The 24,748-nt window shown below is 34.0% G+C and overlaps 1 protein-coding gene across 1 annotated transcript in view; it reads left to right on the top strand.

Moving 5' to 3' along the window:
• LOC149781764 (caspase-2-like) overlaps positions 1-24,748 on the top strand; it is a 54,293-nt gene that overhangs the window by 8,485 nt on the left and 21,060 nt on the right. The window contains exons 3-5 of the mRNA XM_089935898.1: positions 3,089-3,398; positions 8,034-8,188; positions 16,888-17,055. Coding sequence (XP_089792024.1) covers positions 3,089-3,398; positions 8,034-8,188; positions 16,888-17,055 — 633 coding nt within the window. The remainder of the gene's footprint in view (positions 1-3,088; positions 3,399-8,033; positions 8,189-16,887; positions 17,056-24,748) is intronic.

The following is a 24,748-nucleotide window of genomic DNA, read 5'->3' as shown; positions in this document are numbered from 1 at the left end:
ACAACAACATCAAACCACTTCTTTTATATAAAAAATATGTTAAACAGAATATGATGTTTGCCATTACTAAAAGTAGGAAAACTTGTCTTCATTTCTACAACTGTTAAAAGAATTTGACCAAACATGTCACCTGGTGCAAATCTAACACCTTTTGAATAGATAGCTCAAATTGAGTGTTAAGTGACGAGGAATAAAATTCTGTTTTTTCTTTGGACTACCTGTGAGAAGTAACATGAACAAATTTGCAGTGGGGAGGAGGCTAACTGTTGAACCGTGGTCTAATTTTTTCTTGATATATTAGTTGTTTCTCTTCAGACTTTGCCATCATTTCATCTTGCTGCAGATGAATTTGCCTATAACTTAACACTGATCCTTTATTCAACTTCACTCATTCATTTTTTTCATTTTTAAATTCCAATGTAAGAAAAAATGTATATCTTGATTGTTTGGTTCTTCATTGAACGCCCAGACGTTATACGACCATTTCTTCATTTCCAGATGGATAATTTACTTTAATTCATCAATTCCATTTTTTGCTTTTTATTTTGTAAACTTTTAATTATAGAATATCAAAGCCCAGATGTTGAAAGTTCAGTTGCCTAGCTGAAAATATCGAGTGAAATTTTCTGGAAGTCAGGTGACATTTCAGATCACTTGCCCAGTCAAGTGCTGATTCAGGGCTGACTAGTGTAGGTTTAGGGGTTTTCTGAGAACTAATTTAGTGTTTGAGCTCTTCTGAGAATATTGCCAATTTTATTAACTGAAAGTTCATTCTTTCTACTTTAATCAAGTCCACATAAGTACCTCAGTGCTACTTTTCACTAGTAGTACCCCCCCCCCCCCCCGAGAGTTTTTCTGGGCAAGTAAACACTGTTAGACTGGGTAAGAGATTTTTAGCTCAACTGGTCATAGAGTAGAGGGGCTTTTTCGATGGTATGTTGTCTGTAGTCTGTTGTTGTTGTTGTTGTGGGGTTTAACGCCATTTTTCAGCACATGGTAGACTATGTATGGTGGCCAGTATTAATGGTGGAGAAAGAACCCAGGAAAGCCCCGGGAAGAACCACCGACCCATGAGAAGCTACTGGCAAGCTTTCTCACATACCCACATTGGCCGAATCCTAGACTCAAACCCACGCAGACAAAGGTGAGATGGCAGTGATCCGTAATGGAGAGCGCTTTAGACCACTCGGCCACTCGGGGCCCCATCTGTAGTCTGTCATCTGTTGTCTGTCCAGTCATTAGCACAAGTTTGTTATTGCTCCTAAACTACTTGGAAAATTTCATTGAAACTTTAAACACATATTCACATCATGTGGTCTAGTTCTTCTTAGATCAAAATGATATTGCTCACACATCTAGTATGGCAACTACAGTGGCCATCTTGAAAATTCTGTTATAACTATTCCTGAATGAATGGTCATATCAACATGGGGTTTTCACTACAAGACTTCCTATGATGTCTAGTTGGCTCTGAATGAAAAGGTTCTAATTTGAAATCCAATATGGCTATCATGACAACCAACTTGAAATTCTTATCACGACTCCTCCTGAATGACAGGTCATATCAAAATGGGGTTTTCATGAAAAGACTATCCTAAAATGAAATCAGAGGTCCAATATAACTACTGTGGTAGCCATCTTGAAAATCTTTTTATTTTTAACATCTGAACAGGAAGTTATATTAATGTCGGGATTTCACCAAAAGACTTCTGACACTGTCCAATTTGTCTTAGATGAATATGGTTCTGATCTGATATCCAATATGGCCACCATTCAGTGGTCATCTTGAAAATCTTGTTATTGCTACACCTTATTGGAAGGTTGTGTCAGTATGACATTTTCACCAAAAGACTTCTTATGATATCTACTTGGTATTCACCAAAAGACTTTATATGATGTTTGCTTTGGCTTCACCAAAAGACTTCTAATGATGTCTGCTTTGTCTTCACCAATGAAAAGACTTTTTACGATGCCTACTTGGTCTTCACTAAGACTTCTTATGATGTCTACTTGGTCCTAAGTGACATTGATGCTGATCTGATGTTCAGTATGGCTGACACAGCATGATCTGTGTTCAGTATGGCTGATACAGCAGATCTCTAGACAATTTTTTATTACAATTGTTTCTGAACAGAAATTCATATTGACATGGAGGCTTTCACCAAATGACTTTATGATTTCTACCCGGTCCAAAATGAAAATGGTGATGATCTGGGATCTAATATAATTGTCACACTAGCCAGATTGAAAATCTTGTTATCACTACTTCTCCTAAACAAAGGGTCATATCATCATGGGTTTTGTACTGAAAATTTTTTTATAATATTCTATAGAGCTTAAATTAAAATGGTGCTGATCTGACATCCAGTATGTAGCCATTTTGAAAATCTTGTTTTCACTACTCCTTTTAAATGGAAAGTCATTTTGACTTGAGATTCTCATCAGACGAAATCTTAAGGTGTTTACTTGGTCCTATATGAAAATGATTAACCTTTAATATGGTCATCATGGTTGTCAACTTGAAAATATTGTTATCTCTTCTCTGAATTAGATAGCTATATCAAAGTGAGGTTTGCACCAAAACTAGACTTCTTATGATATCTAGTTGGTCCTAGATGAAAATGATGCAAGTTGTACATGTGATATGGACGTCATGAAGATCTTGTTGTCACTACTTTCCCTAATTGGATGATCATTATGACATGACATTTGGACCAAAAGTCTTCCAATGATGTCTACTTTGTCCCTGAAAATGGTGCTTTTTTAACATCCATTATGTGTACCACAGCAGCTAATTTGAAAATCATGGTTTTTGCTGAAGAATGTCAAAGATGGGTCAACACTCAGCAGTTTAAAGGATGAATTTTTTGTTGCCCAGTAGAGCATCAGTCCATTCAGGGGACTTTTGTTATACTGCTCTTGGTATAGTATGATGTCAGTTAACAGTTGTGCACATAAAATGGTAAATATAGAAGTAATGTGGCAGACATCTTTAAAAAAAATTTAGTTAATATATCTGATTATTAGCTTCATGAATTTCTGACTTTTTTCATTTGCATAGATGCACACCTCTATTTTTCTTCACCAGGCTGAAAAGACTCGACCAGATCAAGTACGTAAATTAATAGATGATCTACAGCGTCGAGGACCTCTTGCTTATAGCAAGTTTGTGGATTGCCTCATAGAGGGCGGCCATGCACACCTGGCAAATTATATCAGCAATAAAGAGGCTGAAATCTATGGCCATTCCTTACCTTATACTGAAGAACAAACATCTAGAAACGGTCCATCAGAGAAGTCATTCCAGTCGATAGAACCAAAACCTAGTCGATTTCATGTTCAGGAAACAAGCATTGTAGGGGTGGGAGATGCTGGTCAAAATATGGAGGATGCCAGAGGTACAGGGTAGTTAAGCGTGTTAGAAAAGCATAGACCATTTTCATTCTACATTAATGATACATAATTTATGTTTATTTTGGTCGTATTTTGTACAGAGTTCAACCTCTTCTCAATACCATGATCTCTCATGAACAAAATAGTCGCATTTCAAACCAAGAAGTATAACAAACTATATCATAATCTTTTTAAAATTGCTTATTTTATTTTACAATAACACTGTTACGTTTGGTACATTTTAAATGAAAAATATGGATTTGCCTTAAAAATATTTTACAAAAATCATGTAGATCTGAAAATAAGATTGAAATATATTGTGTTTTTTACTTCCTTTGTAGGATTGATTGGGTTTTACAAATATCATGAATATATTTTGTCAGTGCTGTACAAAACAAAGTATCATGCTTAATCATCATGGCATTTATTGTACCTTTGAGAATGTGCCATGTAGCATGGTGACCAGAACTTACTTAGGGTGCATTTGATTATAGGGTTCTTTTGTACGATAATGGTGTGCTTGATTATAGTTCTTTTTCTATTAAGACAAGGTTGTTGTTGTTGTTGTAATGGGGTTTAACACCATTTTTAGCACAAGATAGGCTATACATGGCAGCCAGTATTAATGGTGGAGGAAGAACCTGGGAAAACCCAGGTAAGAACCATCGACCCATGAGAAGCTACCGGCAAGTTTTCTCACATTCCTACATTAGTTGAGCTCGAGACTTGAACCCAATTGGACAGAGGTGCAATGGTAGTGATCCGTAACGGTGAGCGCTTAAGGCCACTTGGCCACTCGGGGCCCCTATTAAGACAAGGTAAATTCAACAATCATTCAGGTTTTCAGAATATAAATTTATTTGAGTAAAATATGAAATCAAACAAAATGAAAGAAATAAAAATAACTTACAGTATATAAATTCCCAGAATGTAATCGTAATAATGTAGTATCAGTTGCTCACTAATCTGGAAACTGTTCTAAGATATTCCGAACAAAGCTTGTATAGTGCTTGTGTGTCACTCTGGCAACACTGAATTTACCAGAATTATTCATCCAAATGTTTTTGCTTCAATGTAATCTCATGAATGTAGAATATCACTTAAGCCCAGAAAAGTTTCACATAATCCGATTGAATAAATTAAATTTTCAAGTCCTTGAATATAATCACTTAATCCTCAGTCTTTTTGTTAGACATGATATAACTTTATGTACAAATTAAAATGGTTTTCAATTAGACTTAAAGCTGACATATATTGATGTTCAACTTTGATATCCTATAGTCACTGATGTTCAACTTTGGTATCGTATGTTCATTAATGTGCAACTTTGGTATCCTATAGTTGCTGATGTTCAACTTTAGTATCCTGTAGTTATTGCTGTTCAACTCCTATTGTTGTTTATGCTCAACCTTCGTATCCTTTAGTCATTGATGATCAAATTTTTGTATCCTATAGTCATCGATGTTCAGTATTGGTGTTCTGTACTCATTGATGTTCAACTTTGGTATCCTATACTCACTGATGTTCAACTTTGATATCCTGTAGTTCTTGATGTTCAACTTTGGTTTCTTATAGCTGTTGATGTTCAGCTTTGGTATCCTATAGTTGTTGATATTGATCTTTGGTATCATATAGTTGTTCAATTTTGATATCATATAGTTGTTTATGTTCAACTTTAGTATCCAGTGGTCATTGATGTTCAACTTTGGTATCCTATAATCATTGATCTTCAACTTTGGTATCCTATAGTCATTTATGTTCAGCTTTAGTATCCTGTAGACATTTATGTTCAGCTTTGGTATTCTATAGTCATTTATGTTCAGTGTTGGTATCCTATAATCATCAATGTCAAACTTTGATATCCTATAGTCATTGATATTTAGCTTTGGTATTCTATAGTCATTGATGTTCAGCTTTGGAATCCTATATTTGGTGATGTTCATCCTTGATATCCTATAGTTCTTGATGTTCAACTTTAGTATCCGATGGTTGTTGATGTTCAACTTTGGTATCCGAAAGTTGTTGATGTTCAACTTTGGTATTATATAATCATTGTTGTTCAACTTTGGTATCATATAGTCATTGATGTTCAACTTTGGTATCCTATAGTAATTTTGATGCTCAGTTTTTATATCCTATAGTCATCAGTGTTCATCTTTGGTATCCTATAATTGTTGATGTTCAACTTTGGTATCCTATAGTTGTTGATGTTCGACTTTGATATCCTATAGTTGCTGATGTTCAGCTTTGATATCCTAGAGTTGTTGATGTTCAACTTTGGTATCCTATAGTCATTGGTGATCAACTCCAATAGTTGTTGATGTTCAACTTTGGTATCCTCTTGTGGTTGATGTTCAACATTGCTATCCATTAGTAATTTATGTTCAACTTTGGTATCCTATAGTTGTTGATGTTCAACTCTGGTATCCTATAGTCATTGCTGTTCAACTTATGGTCAACTTTCGTATCTTCTAGTCATTGATGTTCAACTTTGATATCCTATATTAATTGATGTTCAGCTTTGGTATCCTATAGTCATTGATGTTCAGCTTTGGTATCCTATAGTCATTGATGTTCAGCTTTGGTATCCTATAGTCATTGATGTTCAACTCCTATTGTTGATGTTCAACTTTGGTATCCTTTAGTCATTAATGATCAAACTTTTGCATCCTATAGTCATTGTTTTTCAGCTTTGGTATCCTATAGTCGTCAGTGTCCAACTTTGATATCCTATAGTCGTTGATGTTCAGCTTTGGTGTTCTATACTTATTGATGTTCAACTTTGGTATCCTATACTCGCTGATGTTCAGCTTTGGTATCATATAGTTGTTGTTCAACTTTGATATCATATAATTGTTTAACTTTAGTATCCTGTGGTCATTGATGTTCAACTTGGTATCATGTAGCCATTGATGTTCAACTTTGGTATCCTATATTCACTGATGTTCAACTTTTATATTATATTGATGTTCAACTCTGATATACAATATTTTATATCATATCATCATTGGTGTTCAACTCTGATATACAATATTTTATATCATATTGATGTTCAACTCTGGTATACAGTATTTTATATCATATCATCATTGGTGTTCAGCTCTGGTATACAATATTTTATATCAAATAATCATTGATGTTCAGCTCTGTTATACAATATTTTTTATGTCATCATTGGTTTTCAACTCTGGTATACAATATTTTATATCATATCATCATTGGTGTTCAGCTCTGGTATACAGTATTTTATATCAAATAATCATTGATGTTCAGCTCTGGTATACAATATTTTATATGATAACATCATTGGTGTTCAACACTGGTATATAATATTTTATATCATCATTGATTTTTAGCTCTGGTATACAATATTTATATCAAATCATAATTGATGTTCAACTCTGGTATTCAGTATTTTATATTGTATCATCATTGATGTTCAACTCTGGTATACAATATTTTATATTGTATCATTAGTGTTCAACTCTGGTATACAAAATTTGATATATCATTGATGTTCAACTCTGGTATACAATATTTTATATTATATTGATGTTCAACTCTGGTATACAATATTTTATATCAAATCATTTATGTTCAACTCTGGTATACAATATTTTATATTGTATCATTAGTGTTCAACTCTGGTATACAATATTTTTTATCATAGCATAGCATTGGTGTTCAACTCTGGTATTCAGTATTTTATATCATCATCATTGATGTTCAACTCTGGTATACAATATTTTATATTGTATCATTAGTGTTCAACTCTGGTATACAGTATTTTATATCACATTATCATTGATGTTCAACTCTGGTATACAATATTTTATATTATATTGATGTTCAACTCTGATATACAAATATTTTATATCATATCATCTTTGATGTTCAACTCTGGTATACAATATTTTATATCAAATCATTTATGTTCAACTCTGGTATACAATATTTTATATTGTATCATTAGTGATCAACTATGATATAGAATCTTTTATATCATATCATCATTGATGTTCAACTCTGATATACAGTATTTTATATCATATTGATGTTCAACTCTGGTGTACAATATTTTATATTATATTGATGTTCAACTCTGGTATACAATATTTTATATCATATGATCATTAATGTTCAGCTCTGGTATACAATATTTTATATCATATCATCATTAATGTTCAACTCTGGTATACAGTATTTTATATCATATTGATGTTCAACTCTGGTTGTTGTTGTTGTAGGGTTTAACGCCATTTTTCAGCACACTATAGGCTATACAATGCGGCCAGTATTAATGGTGGAGGATTAACCTGGGAAAACCCTGGAAAGAACCATAACCGTAACGGAGAGCGCTTTAGACCACTTGGCCACTCAGGGCCCCTGTTCAACTCTGGTATAACATTATTCTACACCTTAGAGTCTTCATCATTTAAGGCTGAAAATAGAGGTTCAGGTTCAACATAAATTGAAAATTTAAGGAATAGCTATGTCCTTTTATTTAAGTGTCTTCTTCCTTAAGTTTATTAATTTTTTAAATTAGTTTATTTCTGTTTAGAACATTTGATTTTACTCCTCTACATCCATACATCTAAAGAGAAATACTATTCCGTCTTGTTTCTTTTTTTATTTGCTAGGGGAAGTAGAGGCAATGGATAATAGTGAGGACATAGATCAGAATGACAACGTTCCCATACAAAACAGTGGAATGGAGGGCGATGCCATTATTTACAGTGTTCCCCCTCGTTCAAGTCTGCATGTTTCTTCCACGGGTTACACAGGGAGAGATGATGTAAATATATTATTTAATTTATGCATCTTACATACATTTAATTTGTTTTTGTAGTATGGATCTGTATTTTCTCATTTTAGACTGGTATTAGTCTTTTCAATTAATGTGCATTTTTAGGTAAATTTATATAGCAACGATGGTTTTCTTATTGCATGTAACACTGTTGAAGATGGACTGATCAATTTTAGTTACATAGTTAAACCAGACTTAAAAATCACCTCAGTTATGCATCCACCTGTATTTAATGACCACTTTTTCAGGGCTGTACTCTCCATTAATATTTATAAAAAAAAGGTCCCTGTTGTGCAGCTACCTGTTTTGAAAGGCCACTTTTCTTATTGTCAAGGTGATCTTATTTAGTGTGGACATGGTCATTAACATAGTTTGAAACAATGAAAAAATTGCTTTTAGATATGACCTTAAAAGTTCTGCATATACTGTTACACTGTAATGATTATGTTAGTGATATTTTCACAACCAAAAATATGTCATAAATTCCATTTGTTTCACACACACACACACACAGAGTTCTACTTATACACCTCTCTTTTGATACGTTGCACACAACAGGATCCATCGACATCACTGTGATTGCAGACAAGGGACCTCGGAACAATTAGGAAGGGTATGCCATCCTTGCTGGATATCAAGAAAAATGGGTGGGGGTGGGGAATGCTAACTGTCTGTTTAATGCAGAATACTTGTTTTATAATCATGCCGGGAGTATTTGTTAATAAATAGCTTTTTAGTTGTTCATTTTTGTATAAATTACTTTTATTTTCATGATACTCTACCTCTGAAAGGTTGTTGACATTATTCCATCTGGTTTCAACAACCATCACATGCATGAGAAAACATTGTGTATCATGTCACTTGTGATTGAGTAGACTCATTTTAGGAATGTAATTCTACTACTTACACAGTAATATTTAAAACAATATTTGATCAATTGAGTAGAATCATTTTAGGAATGTAATTCTACTATTTACACAATAATATTTAAAACAATATTTGATCAATTGAGTAGACTCATTTTAGGAATGTAATTCTACTACTTACACAATAATATTTAAAACAATATTTGATCAATTGAGTAGACTCATTTTAGGAATGTAATTCTACTACTTACACAGTAATATTTAAAACAATATTTGATCAATTGAGTAGACTCATTTTAGGAATGTAATTCTACTACTTACACAATAATATTTAAAACAATATTTGATCAATTGAGTAGACTCATTTTAGGAATGTAATTCTACTACTTACACAATAATATTTAAAACAATATTTGATCAATTGAGTAGACTCATTTTAGGAATGTAATTCTACTACTTACACAATAATATTTAAAACAATATTTGATCAATTGAGTAGACTCATTTTAGGAATGTAATTCTACTACTTACACAATAATATTTAAAACAATATTTGATCAATTTGAGTAGACTCATTTTAGGAATGTAATTCTACTACTTACACAATAATATTTAAAACAATATTTGATCAATTGAGTAGACTCATTTTAGGAATGTAATTCTACTACTTACACAATAATATTTAAAACAATATTTGATCAATTGAGTAGACTCATTTTAGGAATGTAATTCTACTACTTACACAATAATATTTAAAACAATATTTGATCAATTTGAGTAGACTCATTTTAGGAATGTAATTCTACTACTTACACAATAATATTTAAAACAATATTTGATCAATTGAGTAGACTCATTTTAGGAATGTAATTCTACTACTTACACAATAATATTTAAAACAATATTTGATCAATTGAGTAGACTCATTTTAGGAATGTAATTCTACTACTTACACAATAATATTTAAAACAATATTTGCTCAATTTGAGTAGACTCATTTTAGGAATGTAATTCTACTACTTACACAATAATATTTAAAACAATATTTGATCAATTGAATAGACTCATTTTAGGAATGTAATTCTACTACTTACACAGTAATATTTAAAACAATATTTGATCAATTGAAATAAGTTGACCTGTTACACAAACATATGTGCTAGCTCTCATGCAGATATAATTTGCACTCCTTTTAACTTATCTTTTATTTCACACCATTGTTTGATTTAATACAAAAGACACAATGGATGTGATAATACAAAGCAGGCTTTCTTTTTAGCTGAATGTAACAATAAAATAGATACGTCTGAGATCAAATTATGTTCAGCATTTAAATATGTTCTCATCAGAATGCTTGTGGACATTACTGTCATGGTACAGCGACATTTTTTCATGTTTGAAAACATGAGGACATGTTGCATTCATGATGATTTCATTGAAACTGAATTCAAAAATAGAGCTAAAACACAAATTTTACTTGACAAAAGTTATTTCATTTATATTTATTTATTAAAGTGTTGCACCTGTAGACATTTGTGACATTTTCATTGATTTAAATTTTGTTATAAATATTATTATTTACAGTGAACTGAGAATGTTCCTTGGAATGAAATTTAACAAAATATTTGACTTCGTATTGAAAGTTCAGAATTTCACGATGTTGATTCAGATATCTGGAAAATAGCCACCATTTTCAATGATAAAACATGTAATATATCAGTTACCAATTTTGATCAGGATTTTCTTAACATTTAACAAATAGAGGGTAATTGTATATTTATTTTCTAGTTTAAGTTATTGAATTATTTGAGTGGTGTGTAAACATACTATTATCATTGTTCAGTGGAATTTTCTTTAATATGAGGACTCCTTTAAACCTTTAAATCGGAATAAAAACTGTTAATTACAGGGGTGTACCAGATTGGACTACAAGTCTTATTGAAATTACCATTCAGTTACAGACTCCTGGAATAAAAATAGAAAAAAAAAATTTTTTTGTTATTACAGTCAAATTGGGATAATTGGTTCTCTGGATATAATTTGGATCTGAGTTTTTGTATTAGATGCAGTGGAGTTGGTTAGGGAAGCAAACTAACTTTATGGGAGTACTTTAGTGGAGCTGTTTACTGAACCAGACAAACGTTATGGAAGTAAATTAGGCACATTTAATCTACCCATGTTTTTCATGCAGGACACCTGCATGGCACAGTTATGGATGCATTAGTAACTTGTTGCACCCCTATTCAAACTATTCAGTCCATGTTTAGAAGAGTTTCATGTGAAGACTTGACTTCCACATAGTGCCTTTAAGCTGAGTTGTTTATACCTTGTTTCACGTTCTGTATAAATCTTGATTATTGGATGATCTTAAAGTTCCCACATCATTTGATTTTTATTATTAAAGCATTAATTATTTAATGCACCACACTGTAGTGTGACAAGACACAATTGTTTACACCTAGCAAAAAAGTTAATCCAATCTTACACATTTTCATGAAGATAAATCAAAATATAATACAGAATAAGATTATTTTCTTATTTTATGCTTATATGTATATAAAGCAATTTTTTTAAAATCAGGAATTTAACACAGAAGTATGAAACGTATATTTACTATGTGTACTTGTACAGAATGTTAACATGGTTTTGAGTTTTTAATATGTCTTTATATAATAATAAGTGTGTATAAATAATATATTTTATTTCTGTTGTGTGATAACTTTTGTCCATGACTGAGGGTATAATTTTTTGCATACCTGAATTTTGTCATGATTATGGTTGAGGGTTGTGAATGGAGTGTAGGCCTGCCTCACTTTTGTCATGATTTAAAGTAGTAAACAAGATGATGAGTCAAAGAGTGGAATTTCTTTTAGTTTTCCGTAAAAACACTGTTGCATCACAGGTTAAGTGGGGATCTATATAAAGGGGATATGATAAACAACTATTCATTCCTGTTATATGATCAGTCTTTGGAATCATTTATGGATATGTCCAGATATAATTTGAGAGGAATTATTTATTCAAGGTATTCATTGGAATTACAAAGTGTTCATTGACTTTATGGACCTAAATAAATGGGGTCAGTGAGAATTCATTCAGAGACATTCTGGATTGTATCATTGTGGCACATCAGAGCATTCAAGACTGTTGTAAACATTCTTTACTTTTGGAATTGTGATAGAACATTTAGGAATTATTTGGGATTTAATTCACAATACTTTAAGTGTCTTTTGAATTTTAACTTTGTATTCTAGTGTTACGACTCTATGGTCATAAACTTTGTAACATAAAGAAGCAAAACCAACAATGGTTTTGTACAACTTAACAAATAATTATTATCAAAGTCATAAATGAAAATGTAAGAGGAACTTACAGTATTATGAAATAAAATAAACATGAAAGAGTTATATTAAAGTCCAGAAGAATGAAGTTCTGTATAAACTTAAGAACTGGAAATGTTCTGGTCTGCAAAGAATAGTGACAGTATTAAAATGGTATTGTCCTGAACTCCTTAAAATAATTCAAAATAGTTCTAGAATAATATTAGTCCAAAATATGACCACAGAACTGAACAATTTTTGTCCCTCTCAAATAATATCTAAGTGCAACATAAACATGTCTGCAGACTTGATGTTACAACCGGAACACAAGAAATGACAATGACTCCAAAATAGGAATGAATCTGATTGCTCAGTTCTCACCTTATATACACCTTCAAGTATCTGTTACAACTATATTTCACAATATCACCAACATGATACTACTCAATTTAATATTTCAAAATACCTATTCATGTGACCTAACTCATCTAATAGGAAATAACTTAATTCTTCTATGATACCAGCTGACTGATCTGTCCATTGGGAAAAAGGCTGAATCTCATAAACATATTTGCCAATAATTTTGTTATTAGTAACTGTCACAACACATGTAGACATCAGTTTATAGATCCAGTGCAGTTTTACCTTCTTTAAAATACTAACATAGATCTATGAACGCACACCAAATCCAACTATAGATAATCACTACAATTTACAGTTATGAATAAAATTACCAAAATTAGACAAAATCATGTACCAGGAGTTACAAAAAACATAGATATACAAAACACAAGGGAAATAAATTGCTTGTTGACCTTTACTTAAATTGTTGTTTTCATTTCCTTTATTTTACGTTTTGTAAGACCTCGAGTTTTGTTGCTTTTACTGCAGGACATACAATATTGTCATTGCACACCAGATTTTGACATTTGTTTGTAAAATGTTTTTATGCTGTTAAGCATATGTTAGCCAGGTGAACAATCTCAGGCCCACTTGTGCTCCTTGTTTGTCTGATCAATCATGCTCTCTCTCTTTCAGTTCCTTTTACTTTCTCTCACTCTCTCTTGTTCATTCACAGAAAAAGCTACTTCAAAAGGATGCTTCAGAATGGTAGTGCATTTATTGTGTATGTTTTTATTGATTTTGTAAAGACAGCATGAAAAAGTAGATGCATAAAAATCATACCAAGAGTACAGTGGAAAACTTATTTACATATTGTACAAATTTGCATAGTTAAGATCATTGTGTCATAATTTTATGGTAGAGTCTCAAAGCAAATGCATGCATTGTGAACAAAATCGGACTCTTATTTTAATTTATTAATAATTCATGAAAATGAAAATCTCATTAAAGTGGACAAAATATATGTTGATTGTTAGATGTAACCCTTTCTTTGTTGCCCCTGCCTTTTTGAGTCTACATTTCCATCTGTCATTCAGCCTTCCATCAATCCAAATGTTTGTTTCTGCTTTACATCTTTAAAACTGCTAAATACCAAGGAATGAATCTTGGTACATTTATACATCATCATTAGATATCAAGGAATGAATCTTGGTACATGTATAGATGATCATCATTAGATACCAAGGAGTGAATCTTGGTACATATATACATCATCATTAGATACCAAGGAATGAACCTTGTTACATGTGTACATCATCATTAGATACCAAGGAATGAATCTTGGTACATTTATACATCATCATTAGATACCAAGGAATGAATCTTGGTACATTTATACATCATCATTAGATACCAAGGAATGAATCTTTGTACATATATACATCATCATTAGATACCAAGGAATGAACCTTGTTACATGTGTACATCATCATTAGATACCAAGGAATGAATCTTGGTACATATATACATCATCATTAGATACCAAGGAATGAATCTTGGTACATTTATACATCATCATTAGATACCAAGGAATGAATCTTGTTACATGTATACATCATCATTAGATATCAAGGAATGAATCTTGGTACATGTATATCATTAGATACCAAGGAATGAATCTTGGTACATGTGTACATCATCATTAAATACCAAGGAATGAATCTTGGTACATGTATGTCATTAGATACCAAGGAATGAATCTTGGTACATGTGTTCATCATCATTAGAGACCAAGGAATCTTGGTACCTGTATAAATCATCACTTGATACCACAAAACAAATCTTGGTAAATGGATATATCATCATTAGATACCAAGGAATGAATTCTGGTACATGTATACATCATCATTAGATACCAAGGAATGAATCTTAGTACAGTAATACCTCGAACATTTGTGAGGTTAGGTTCCAGAACCAGTCATGGATCAGGAGGAATCGCGACTGTTCGGTACGAGTCACTAAAAATGCTAATAAATGCTTATTTCTAGGGTTTAAACCCTAAATATGACCCAAATCATGCTCCCACAGCACTTTAATTTCATTTAAAAGTTAGCTTAATACATTACCCTTAAAAGAGAAATAAATGGTTGACGTAAAAATAGAGTACAGTATCGCCTAATGGGTATTTGCCACACTAGCGCATTTACAGTACGGTACATGTATACTAATATTACCCCTATACTAATTCATTGGCTGCTGTTTTCTTTTGCACTCACAGTAAGGTAAAACCAAGTAACGAATGAGACTGTAAACTTAATGACTGACATTTTCTTTGTCATTGTCAGGAAGGTAAATTAGGTAAACTTCATATGTCACAGAAGTCATATAACGAAGGTACAATTCAATAAAATAAAGAAAACATGTATGTAGAGGGTACCAATGAAAATTTCGCAAATCCATGAATTTGCAAATCCAGAAACGCGAATGCACGAGTGTGTGTGTGTGTGTATATGCATGTGTGTGTGTGTGTGTATATATATATATATATATATATATATAATGTAAGTTGTTTTGTTTTTTTATTTCAGTATATGCTATTGATATTGTAACATTGTATGATGGACTTGACCTTATCAAAAATCACTTTCATTTTCTGCTTGACCTAAATGATTGATGTTTTTTTTTTAAATATCTATAAACAACTAATACATACCTAAAATATTCTCTCTGTGTATGGGTTTAATATTTGGATCATTATTAATAGAAGTGTACATATTTTTGGGGCTCTGGGGTCTAGGTTATTGGAATTCCCCTATAAACATACCTGACTTACCTGATATATTCCACATTCTGTATTATAATTTTAGTAACATACCCTCTGATTATAACTAAGATTTTGTTCTGTAAATATTAAGAAGCTTCTAGAAGTTTATTTTTCATTAGGTAATAGTTGTTTTTAAAAAAAGCTAATTGTGACCTGCGGTCATGTAGAGGAGTATAAAATGTTGTTTTTCTAGAAATTATTTATTTGTGTTTTAAGATCTTAGCAGAGTCAGTTGTATTATTGTTGTGTTCAAAAGTTAATTTGGGCTGTAATTTATTTATATCAATTATTATTTCACTGAAAATACAAAGTGCTTTTCAAAAATAACATTCTTAGAAATAGAGATTTGAATGTATAGTGAAAGTTCAAATAAGGATTTAATTCTTGGATTGTATTATTGTGTTCCGACAAAAGACTCTTGATACATCACCATTATAAAGGCCATTGCATGCACATCAGCACTTTCAGCCACTACAGGCACATTAACAATTTCATTGTTAGATGTAATTTGGATTTCCCCTAAAATTTATTCAGAACTTTAATCATTAGGACTTGTGTCTGTAATTCTAGGATTATTTGGAATTAATTCGCAATGCCATACGTTCCTTTTTTAACATTTTCTCTTTGTATTGTAGGGTAATACATTTTTGGTTGAATTTTACAAAATGTTTTGCTTTTGACTCTTTTCTATTACTTATTTTAAGACCACAAAGTCATTATATATATATATAACTTTGAGTCAATGCATCAAATAGTTTGTCCCCCCTGCCAGTGTATGTAACATTTTACTTTTTCAACAATGAGTCACTCTGATCTTCCCTGAGTTTATTTGACATTGCCTACAGTATGATGATTCATACAAAAGAAGCAAGGTTATAGTGTAACTAACTTGTTCCTAATTTCTCAGCTCGAGTATTTCTTGTTATTGTTTAAAATTGATTGGATGATTCAGACAATGCATATTCAGTAGCCAATTTTGTTCCACAATGTGTGTTGCAGATGCAATAAAAAGACAAGGTCACTGTAGTTAAAAACAGGTCACATGTTATTTACATTTTTCTTTGGGTTCATGGCTTTGCAAGTCAACGATGTTTCATTGTACTAAAGAAGAATTTTAAGATACAGACAGTTTGATGAAAAAATTTGCACTTTTAATTACCAATTATTTGCTCTTTTAGTAGCTTAAAAACTGAACCCACTATATACTTGTGAAATATTTTGTTTTTTCTCATGTGAACAGTCCACAATCATTTTATAGTTGTTTCGTCAGCTGAGGCACGATTTGCCTGTTTTAAAGATTGGCAGCAAATATTGTAATTTGTTTCTTATTTTTAGCAATATAAGATGGAGTCTTTCCCACGTGGCTTGGTGTTGATCATCAATAATCGAGAGTTTTGGACTTTGAGTTCTAGACCTGGAACAGAGCATGATGGAGCAAGACTTAGGGAGATGTTTGCGAGTCTGGGATTTTTAGTGGATGAAAAAAAAAACCTGACTGCAGCAGTAAGTATTTTTTTTATATAACTCTACTGGACATAGACAAGGAGAGCTTATGGGATGGTCTGTTGTCTACGGTCTGTGGTCTGTTGTCTAAGGCCTGTGGTCTGTTGTCTATGGTCTGTGGTCTGTTGTCTACAGTCTGTGGTCTGTTGTCTATGGTCTGTCATCTGTTGTCTAAGGTCTGTGTTCTGTTGTCTATGGTTTGTGTCTGTTATCATTTGTTTGTCTATTAGCACAAGTTTCTTTTTGCAACTCATTCTGAACTATTTGGAGGATTTACCGTGAGACTTTACACACTTATTCATCTCATGGTCTGGTTGGTCCTACATGAAAATGGTGCTGCTTGGACATCCAGTATTGCCATATCATGGTCTAGTTGGTCCTACATGAAAATGGTGCTGCTTGGACATCCAACATTGCCATATCATGGTCTATTTGGTCCTACATGAAAATGGTGCTGCTTGGACATCCAACATTGCCATCTCGTGGTCTAGTTGGTCCTACATGAAAATGGTGCTGCTTGGACATCCAACATTGCCATCTCATGGTCTAGTTGGTCCTACATGAAAATGGTGCTGCTTGGACATCCAACATTGCCATCTCGTGGTCTAGTTGGTCCTACATGAAAATGGTGCTGCTTGGACATCCAACATTGCCATCTCGTGGTCTAGTTGGTCCTACATGAAAATGGTGCTGCTTGGACATCCAGTATTTCCATATCATGGTCTAGTTGGTCCTACATGAAAATGGTGCTGCTTGGACATCCAACTTTGCCATCTCGTGGTCTAGTTGGTCCTACATGAAAATGGTGCTGCTTGGACATCCAGCATTGCCATCTCGTGGTCTAGTTGGTCCTACATGAAAATGGTGCTGCTTGGACATCCAACATTGCCATCTCATGGTCTAGTTGGTCCTACATGAAAATGGTGCTGCTTGGACATCCAACATTGCCATCTCGTGGTCTAGTTGGTCCTACATGAAAATGGTGCTGCTTGGACATCCAACATTGCCATCTCATGGTCTAGTTGGTCCTACATGAAAATGGTGCTGCTTGGACATCCAACTTTGCCATCTCGTGGTCTAGTTGGTCCTACATGAAAATGGTGCTGCTTGGACATCCAACTTTGCCATCTCGTGGTCTAGTTGGTCCTACATGAAAATGGTGCTGCTTGGACATCCAACATTGCCATATCATGGTCTAGTTGGTCCTACATGAAAATGGTGCTGCTTGGACATCCAATATTGCCATATCATGGTCTAGTTGGTCCTACATGAAAATGGTGCTGCTTGGACATCCAATATTGCAATATCATGGTCTATCAAGAAAATATTTTTATTGCTGTTTCTCCTGAATGGATGGTCATATTAGTGGATGAAAAAAAAAACCTGACTGCAGCAGTAAGTATTTTTTTTATATAACTCCACTGGACATAGACAAGGAGAGCTTATGGGATGGTCTGTTGTCTACGGTCTGTGGTCTGTTGTCTAAGGCCTATGGTCTGTGGTCTGTTGTCTGCAGTCTGTAGTCTGTTGTCTATGGTCTGTCATCTGTTGTCTAAGGTCTGTAGTCTGTTGTCTATGGTTTGTGGTCTGTTATCATTTGTTTGTCTATTAGCACAAGTTTCTTTTTGCAACTCATTCTGAACTATTTGGAGGATTTACCGTGAGACTTTACACACTTATTCATCCCATGGTCTAGTTGGTCCTACATGAAAATGGTGCTGCTTGAACATCCAATATTGCCATTCCATAGTCTAGTTGGTCCTACATGAAAATGGTGCTGCTTGAACATCCAATATTGCCATTCCATGGTCTAGTTGGTCCTACATGAAATTGGTGCTGCTTGGACATCCAACATTGCCATATCATGGTCTAGTTGGTCCTACATGAAAATGGTGCTGCTTGGACATCCAGTATTGCCTTATCATGGTCTAGTTGGTCCTACATGAAAATGGTGCTGCTTGGACATCCAATATTGCAGTATCATGGTCTATCAAGAAAATATTTTTATTGCTGTTTCTCCTGAATGGATGGTCATATCAGTGGGGTTTTCACCAAAAGACTTTTTATGATTTCTAATGGTCTTACATGAAAATGCTGCTGATTTGATGTCCAGTATGGCTGCCATGGCAGTCATCTTGAAAATCTTGACATCACTACTCCTCCTGAACAAAGCCATATGGACATGGGGCTTTCACCAAAAAAGTTCTTATGTTATCTAGTTTTCCGTAAAAGAAGTTGGTGCCACTTGCAGATCCAATATGGACATCACAGTAGCCATCTTGAAAAATCTATTGTTGCTACTCTTTGTGAATCCATGGTCATATCAACAAAGAGGTTTAGTGACAGACTTCTTACAATGTCTAGTTGGTCCTAAATGAAAAGGGTGCTGCTCATACATCCAATATGGCCACAATTGTATTTGTATAATTTATAAATGAAATTTTCCTTTATATTTGAAGAATTTATAGTGTAATTGTTCTTGTTACTGACAAATGCTTGGTGTATTTTTTACGATACCTAGTTGGTCCTAAATAAAAATGATGCAGAAGTGACATCTAATGTGGCTACCACATCAACTAATTTGAAAATCTTGTTATTGCTGAAGAAAATTAGAGATGGTTTCAACACTTGGCAGTTAAAGAGAAGTAATGGTCTTCTCTGGAATTCCTAGATATTCTTTTTTTGTCCACCAGAGCATCAATCCATTTGAGGAACTCATTTCTTTTCAATGTACACAAAGAAATTCTCAAAACATATGATGTGCCATACCATGTACACATAATATAAATATTTGTCAGACTGTAAATCACAGTAGTTTACCATCTGTAATTTTTTTAGAAAATTTTAAATTTAAAGCTTATTTATAATGATTTACAAATAGGAAAACATTTTGGGAGATTATGGTTTTAAATTTTACCCATTCTATGAAGAAATATATAAAATACAGACTATTCATTCAATTAAACAGATGGTAAGTATATTTATACTAACATATAAGTTAGAGTCCAACTCCAAACAATATAGACTGATAATAAATTCAATAGACCCAGATCTGTCAATGCATTATTCAGTGGCATATCTTGGGTTGTGCATTTTGCAGATGGACTCAGCATATAAATTAGAATTATTGTTACCACTCTGGTCTTAGATGTTTTTCATCCTGAAGTTACACAAAGTTGTTATTCTTCATTAAATGCTGTCTAACACTGTGTATTGTAGTCTTAGAAAAGGTAAAGTGATGTTGGTTTCATGCTGTTGCTAAACAATGAAGTGTCATTTTCCCTTTGAATATGTTCCCTGATCACATTAATGTTAGAAATATAAGCTCTACTATATCTTTAATACAGCCCTCTCAAAGTCAAAGACAAAATTCATCTTTCCTGTCTGTATTACATAGACAAAGGGCAATCACTCTTGTCCATTACTTTCCCTTGCTACCCACAGGTGGCACTAGTTTTAAGCTTTTGCATGTGAACTGATTACATAATTCCATTTGTTTCCTTAAATCTATTGTGAATTTATGCTGCATTTCCCATCCATTGATAATTTTTTATTTTCTGATTTATTTCACAAAGAGTTTATGCTGACTGATGTTTTCTAATTTACATCATTTTCTTTGGGATTTGTTTCCATTCCTACTTTGGTAGTGTTATTCTTGTGCAATGACAAGATTTTGTTTAGATGCAGATAAATGCACACCTAGCCAGGAAATCATAAAATTTCTGAGCTTGAGGTTTTGCTAAAGATTTTGTGTCAGTCAGTTAAACTGAACTTTAAGTTTGTAATGCCATTTTTGATTGGTTAAGAATGATTTGCCAACTGCGTTGTATTAATCGTAGTTTTTCCATGATTACCTGCTCTGGCTATATGATAAAACATCAACTTCTACGCAGCTTGTTAGGGAACAGGGCAGAGCAGAGCAAGATGTTCTGGATGTATCAATTTTGGCTGAATGGTGAAACTTGACAAAGCCCAATCCAGGATTTGTAATGCTGTCAGTAAATGAATTCAGTTAACTGCACCTTGTCTTATTCAGAGTCCACCAATAATCATACATACTGTTTCAAGACAAGGATTTTTGGGCATTGACCAGAAGTATTTATTGGATGGCCTGTTTGTTATTGCTAGTCTGCCTAAATTAATTGGAGTTCTAGTTGGTACTTAATATAAAAAAACAGTACTTCCTAGATGTCCAATATGGCTGCCCCAATGGTGTCATCTTAATCCTGTTATCACTTCTTCTCCAGCATCGATGATTACATCAACATGGGGCTTTCGATAGAGGACTCCTTAAAATGCATAATATATAGTTGATCTTAAATGAAAATTATGTTGATCTGACTTTCAATCTAGCTGTCATTGCAGCCATCATTAAATCTTGTTAGTGTTTTGTCTTAACAGTAATTGTTGCTTGGGTTCTGGATGGTAATTCTTATCAACACAGAATTTTCATCAAAAGACTTCCATGGATGTCTAGTTGGTCTCAAATGAAAGGGTGTGAATTTATATCCAGTATGGCTGCCTTGATGACCATCTTGAAAATTAGATTGCTGCCATGATGGCCATCTTGAAAATCTTGATATTTCTATTCCTTCTGAATGTTGTAAGTCCTTCCATTAGATTTAAAGTTGTAGGGTGAGTTGCCAACATAGGTGGGGGTTCAGAGTCCTTCCCCCATTGGGGATACAGTTGTGTTTTTTTTTTTTAAGTAGCTGTGTGTAAAGTAAAAGTAGACAGGTAAATCACTCAGCTTCTGTCTGATAAGGAAATCTATGGGATGGTCATAGAAACATGGGGTTTGCATCAAAAGACTTGCTATGCCTTGTTGCTCCTAAATGAAAATGACGCTGGTCTGACATTCAATAGAGCTGCCATGGTGGCCATCTCAAAGATCTTGGTAGCATTCAAGAATATTAGAAATGACAATCTTTCAAAACTAAGCTGTTAAAAAGAAAAAATGGATTTGGATTTCTTGAAATTTTCTGTAACCAGTAGAGCATCAGTTCCTTGGAGCTGAAATTTGATAGAAAAGACTAGCTTTTGAGACTTTGTGAGAGAATGGGAAGTTTTGTTATCTAAGTAAGAGCTCCTTGGAGCTGAGCATAGACAAAAGAATAGGAGGTACTGTTCAAAATGCAGACAGAAAAAGTGGTGCTAGATAAATCAAAATAGGGAGGATCACATGACTCATTCTGCAGTAATTTCAAAGAATGAAATTGGTCTCTTATCACTGACCCCGGCACTTTTATGCCTTCTTCATGATCATCAGGAAGCATTCATTTTAGTTTGGCCCCCTTCAGTGAAGGAAGACTACCATGCCAAAGAAGATCTTAAGCTCAAAGAATCAACAGAACTATTATTAGTTCAAAAATAAAACTGAAAGCTGACAATTTTTCATTATGAGATGTTATAGAAAGTTATGTGTCTGAAAAGGAGTAAACCTGCTGACAGCAGCACCCAGAAAAGACTAAATCAAGCAACACTAAGGTCTCAAAGAAGAGCTTGAGGTTTGAGATGTAGGTCTCAGCCTAGATCAGGTGTAAGTCTCAGCCTAGATCAGATGTAGGTCTCAACCTATATCAGGTGTAGGTCTCAGCCCAGATCAGATGTAGGTCGCAGTCCAGTTAAGATATAGGTCTCAGCCTAGATCAGATGTAGGTCTCAGTCCAATCAGATGCAGGTCTCAGTCTAGATCAGATGCAGGTATTAGCCTAGATCAGATGTAGGTCTCAGCCCAGATCAGATGTAGGTCTCAGCTCAGATCAGATGTAGGTCTCAGCCCAGATCAGATGTATTTCTCAGCCCAGATGAAATGTAGTTATCAGCCTAGATCAGATGTAGGTCTCACCACAGATCAGATGTAGGTCTCAGCCCATATCATCTGTAGGTCTCAGCCCAGATCAGATGTAGGTCTCAGTCCAGTCCAGTTAAGATGTAGATCTCAGTCTAGATCAGATGTAGGTTGCAGCCCAGATCAGATGTAGGTCTCAGCCCAGATCAGCTGTAGGTGTCAGTCCAGATAGATGTAGGTCTCAGCCTAGATCAGATGTAGGTCTCAGTCCAGATCAGATGTAGGTCTCATCTATTTTCTTGTATGACAAAGTTGACATTGGACTTACAGATGTTGTTGTTGTTGTGGGGTTTATCGCCATTTTTCAGCACATGATAGGCTATACATGGCAGCCAGTATTAATGGTGGAGGAAGAACCTGGGAAAACCCCAGAAAGAACCATCGACCCACGAGAAGCTACTGGCAAGCTTTCGCACATACCAACATTGGGCGATTCCAAGACTCGAACCCATGCAGACAGAGGTGAGATGGCAGTGATTTGTAATGGAGAGCGCTTTAGACCACTCGGCCACTTGGGGCCCCGAACTTCCAGATAATTTTGACAATAAATGGATTTGTGTGTAGCAGCAAAAGTTGATGCATTAAGCAGCTGAACATTTAAGACAGATAACCAGTCATGGGAAGGGGCTCAGTGATAACATTGGTGGAATGTGCAAATACATGGTTGCCAAGCCTGTCAATCAGAGGACTTTCAAAACTGAGCACACCAAAACAAGCATTTAGTTAGCTTTAGCCATACTGATCATATACTATAATAGATTATTTGATGATCTTTTGTTCATTATTTGACATCTGTCCATCCATTAGCGCAAGCTGCTGTTGCTACTCCTTCTACACTACTTGGAGGATTGGCATTAAACTTTGCACACACATTCATCCTATGGTCTATAAAAGATTTCTTATGTTATTTAGTTGGTTATCATTTGGTTATGTTATTTAGTTGATTCTGGATGAAAAGTGGGTTGATCTGTTGTCCCTATGGCAACCACAGTTGCCATCATGAAAATCGTGTTATCACAATTCCTCCTGAATGAAAGTGATGTTGCCATGGGATTTTCACCAGAAGTCTTTTTATGATGTCTAGTTGGTCCTAAATGAAAATGGTGTCACTTGCATGTCAATAAAAATATTGGTGTTGCTACTCCTCCTGAATGGATGATATATCCAACATGGTATTCTTGCTAAACAACTTCTTTTGATATCTAGCTGGTCCTAAATGAAAATGGTGCTGCTCAGACATTAATTATTGCTACCATTGTGGCCACCATGAAATTATTTTTATCACTTGTCCTGAAAGAATGGTCATATTGGCATTGCCTTTTTACTGAAAGATTTCTTATAATATTTAGTTGGTCTTAAATAATATTTAGTTGGTCTTAAATAAAATGGTGCTTATCTGACTTCCAATATGGCCACTACTTACCACTATTTCAGATGATAAGTCATATCAGCATTTTGCTTTCACCAAAATGCTTCTTAAGATGTCTAGTTGGTGCTAATTGGAAATGGTGCCAGTCTGATGTCCAATATGGCCACCATGGCAGCCATCCACCTTATTATCGGTACTCTTACAAAATAGAAAGTCATATCTGCATGGGGTTCCCCCAAAAGATTACTTAATATGTCTTCTTGGTTCTGAATGAAAATGGTGCCAGTCTGACATCTGATTAGTACACAATGATTTGCAAATCCGGATGCTGCTGAAGAATATCATTATCAGAGATGGTGTCAACACCCGGCAGGCAAAAATGGTCTTATCTTGAATTCCAGGAAAGTCTTTTCAGCTTATCAGTCTATTCAAGGGACTCTTGATTTTGGGCTTCCAGCTTGAATACAATACTG

Source organism: Sinohyriopsis cumingii, chromosome 15 (assembly GCF_028554795.1).
Source record: "Sinohyriopsis cumingii isolate HCF-2022 chromosome 15, ASM2855479v2, whole genome shotgun sequence".
Taxonomy (NCBI): Eukaryota; Metazoa; Mollusca; class Bivalvia; order Unionida; family Unionidae; genus Sinohyriopsis; species Sinohyriopsis cumingii.
The sequence above is the reverse complement of the archived record's forward strand: the minus strand, read 5'-3'. Positions and strand labels throughout refer to the sequence as shown.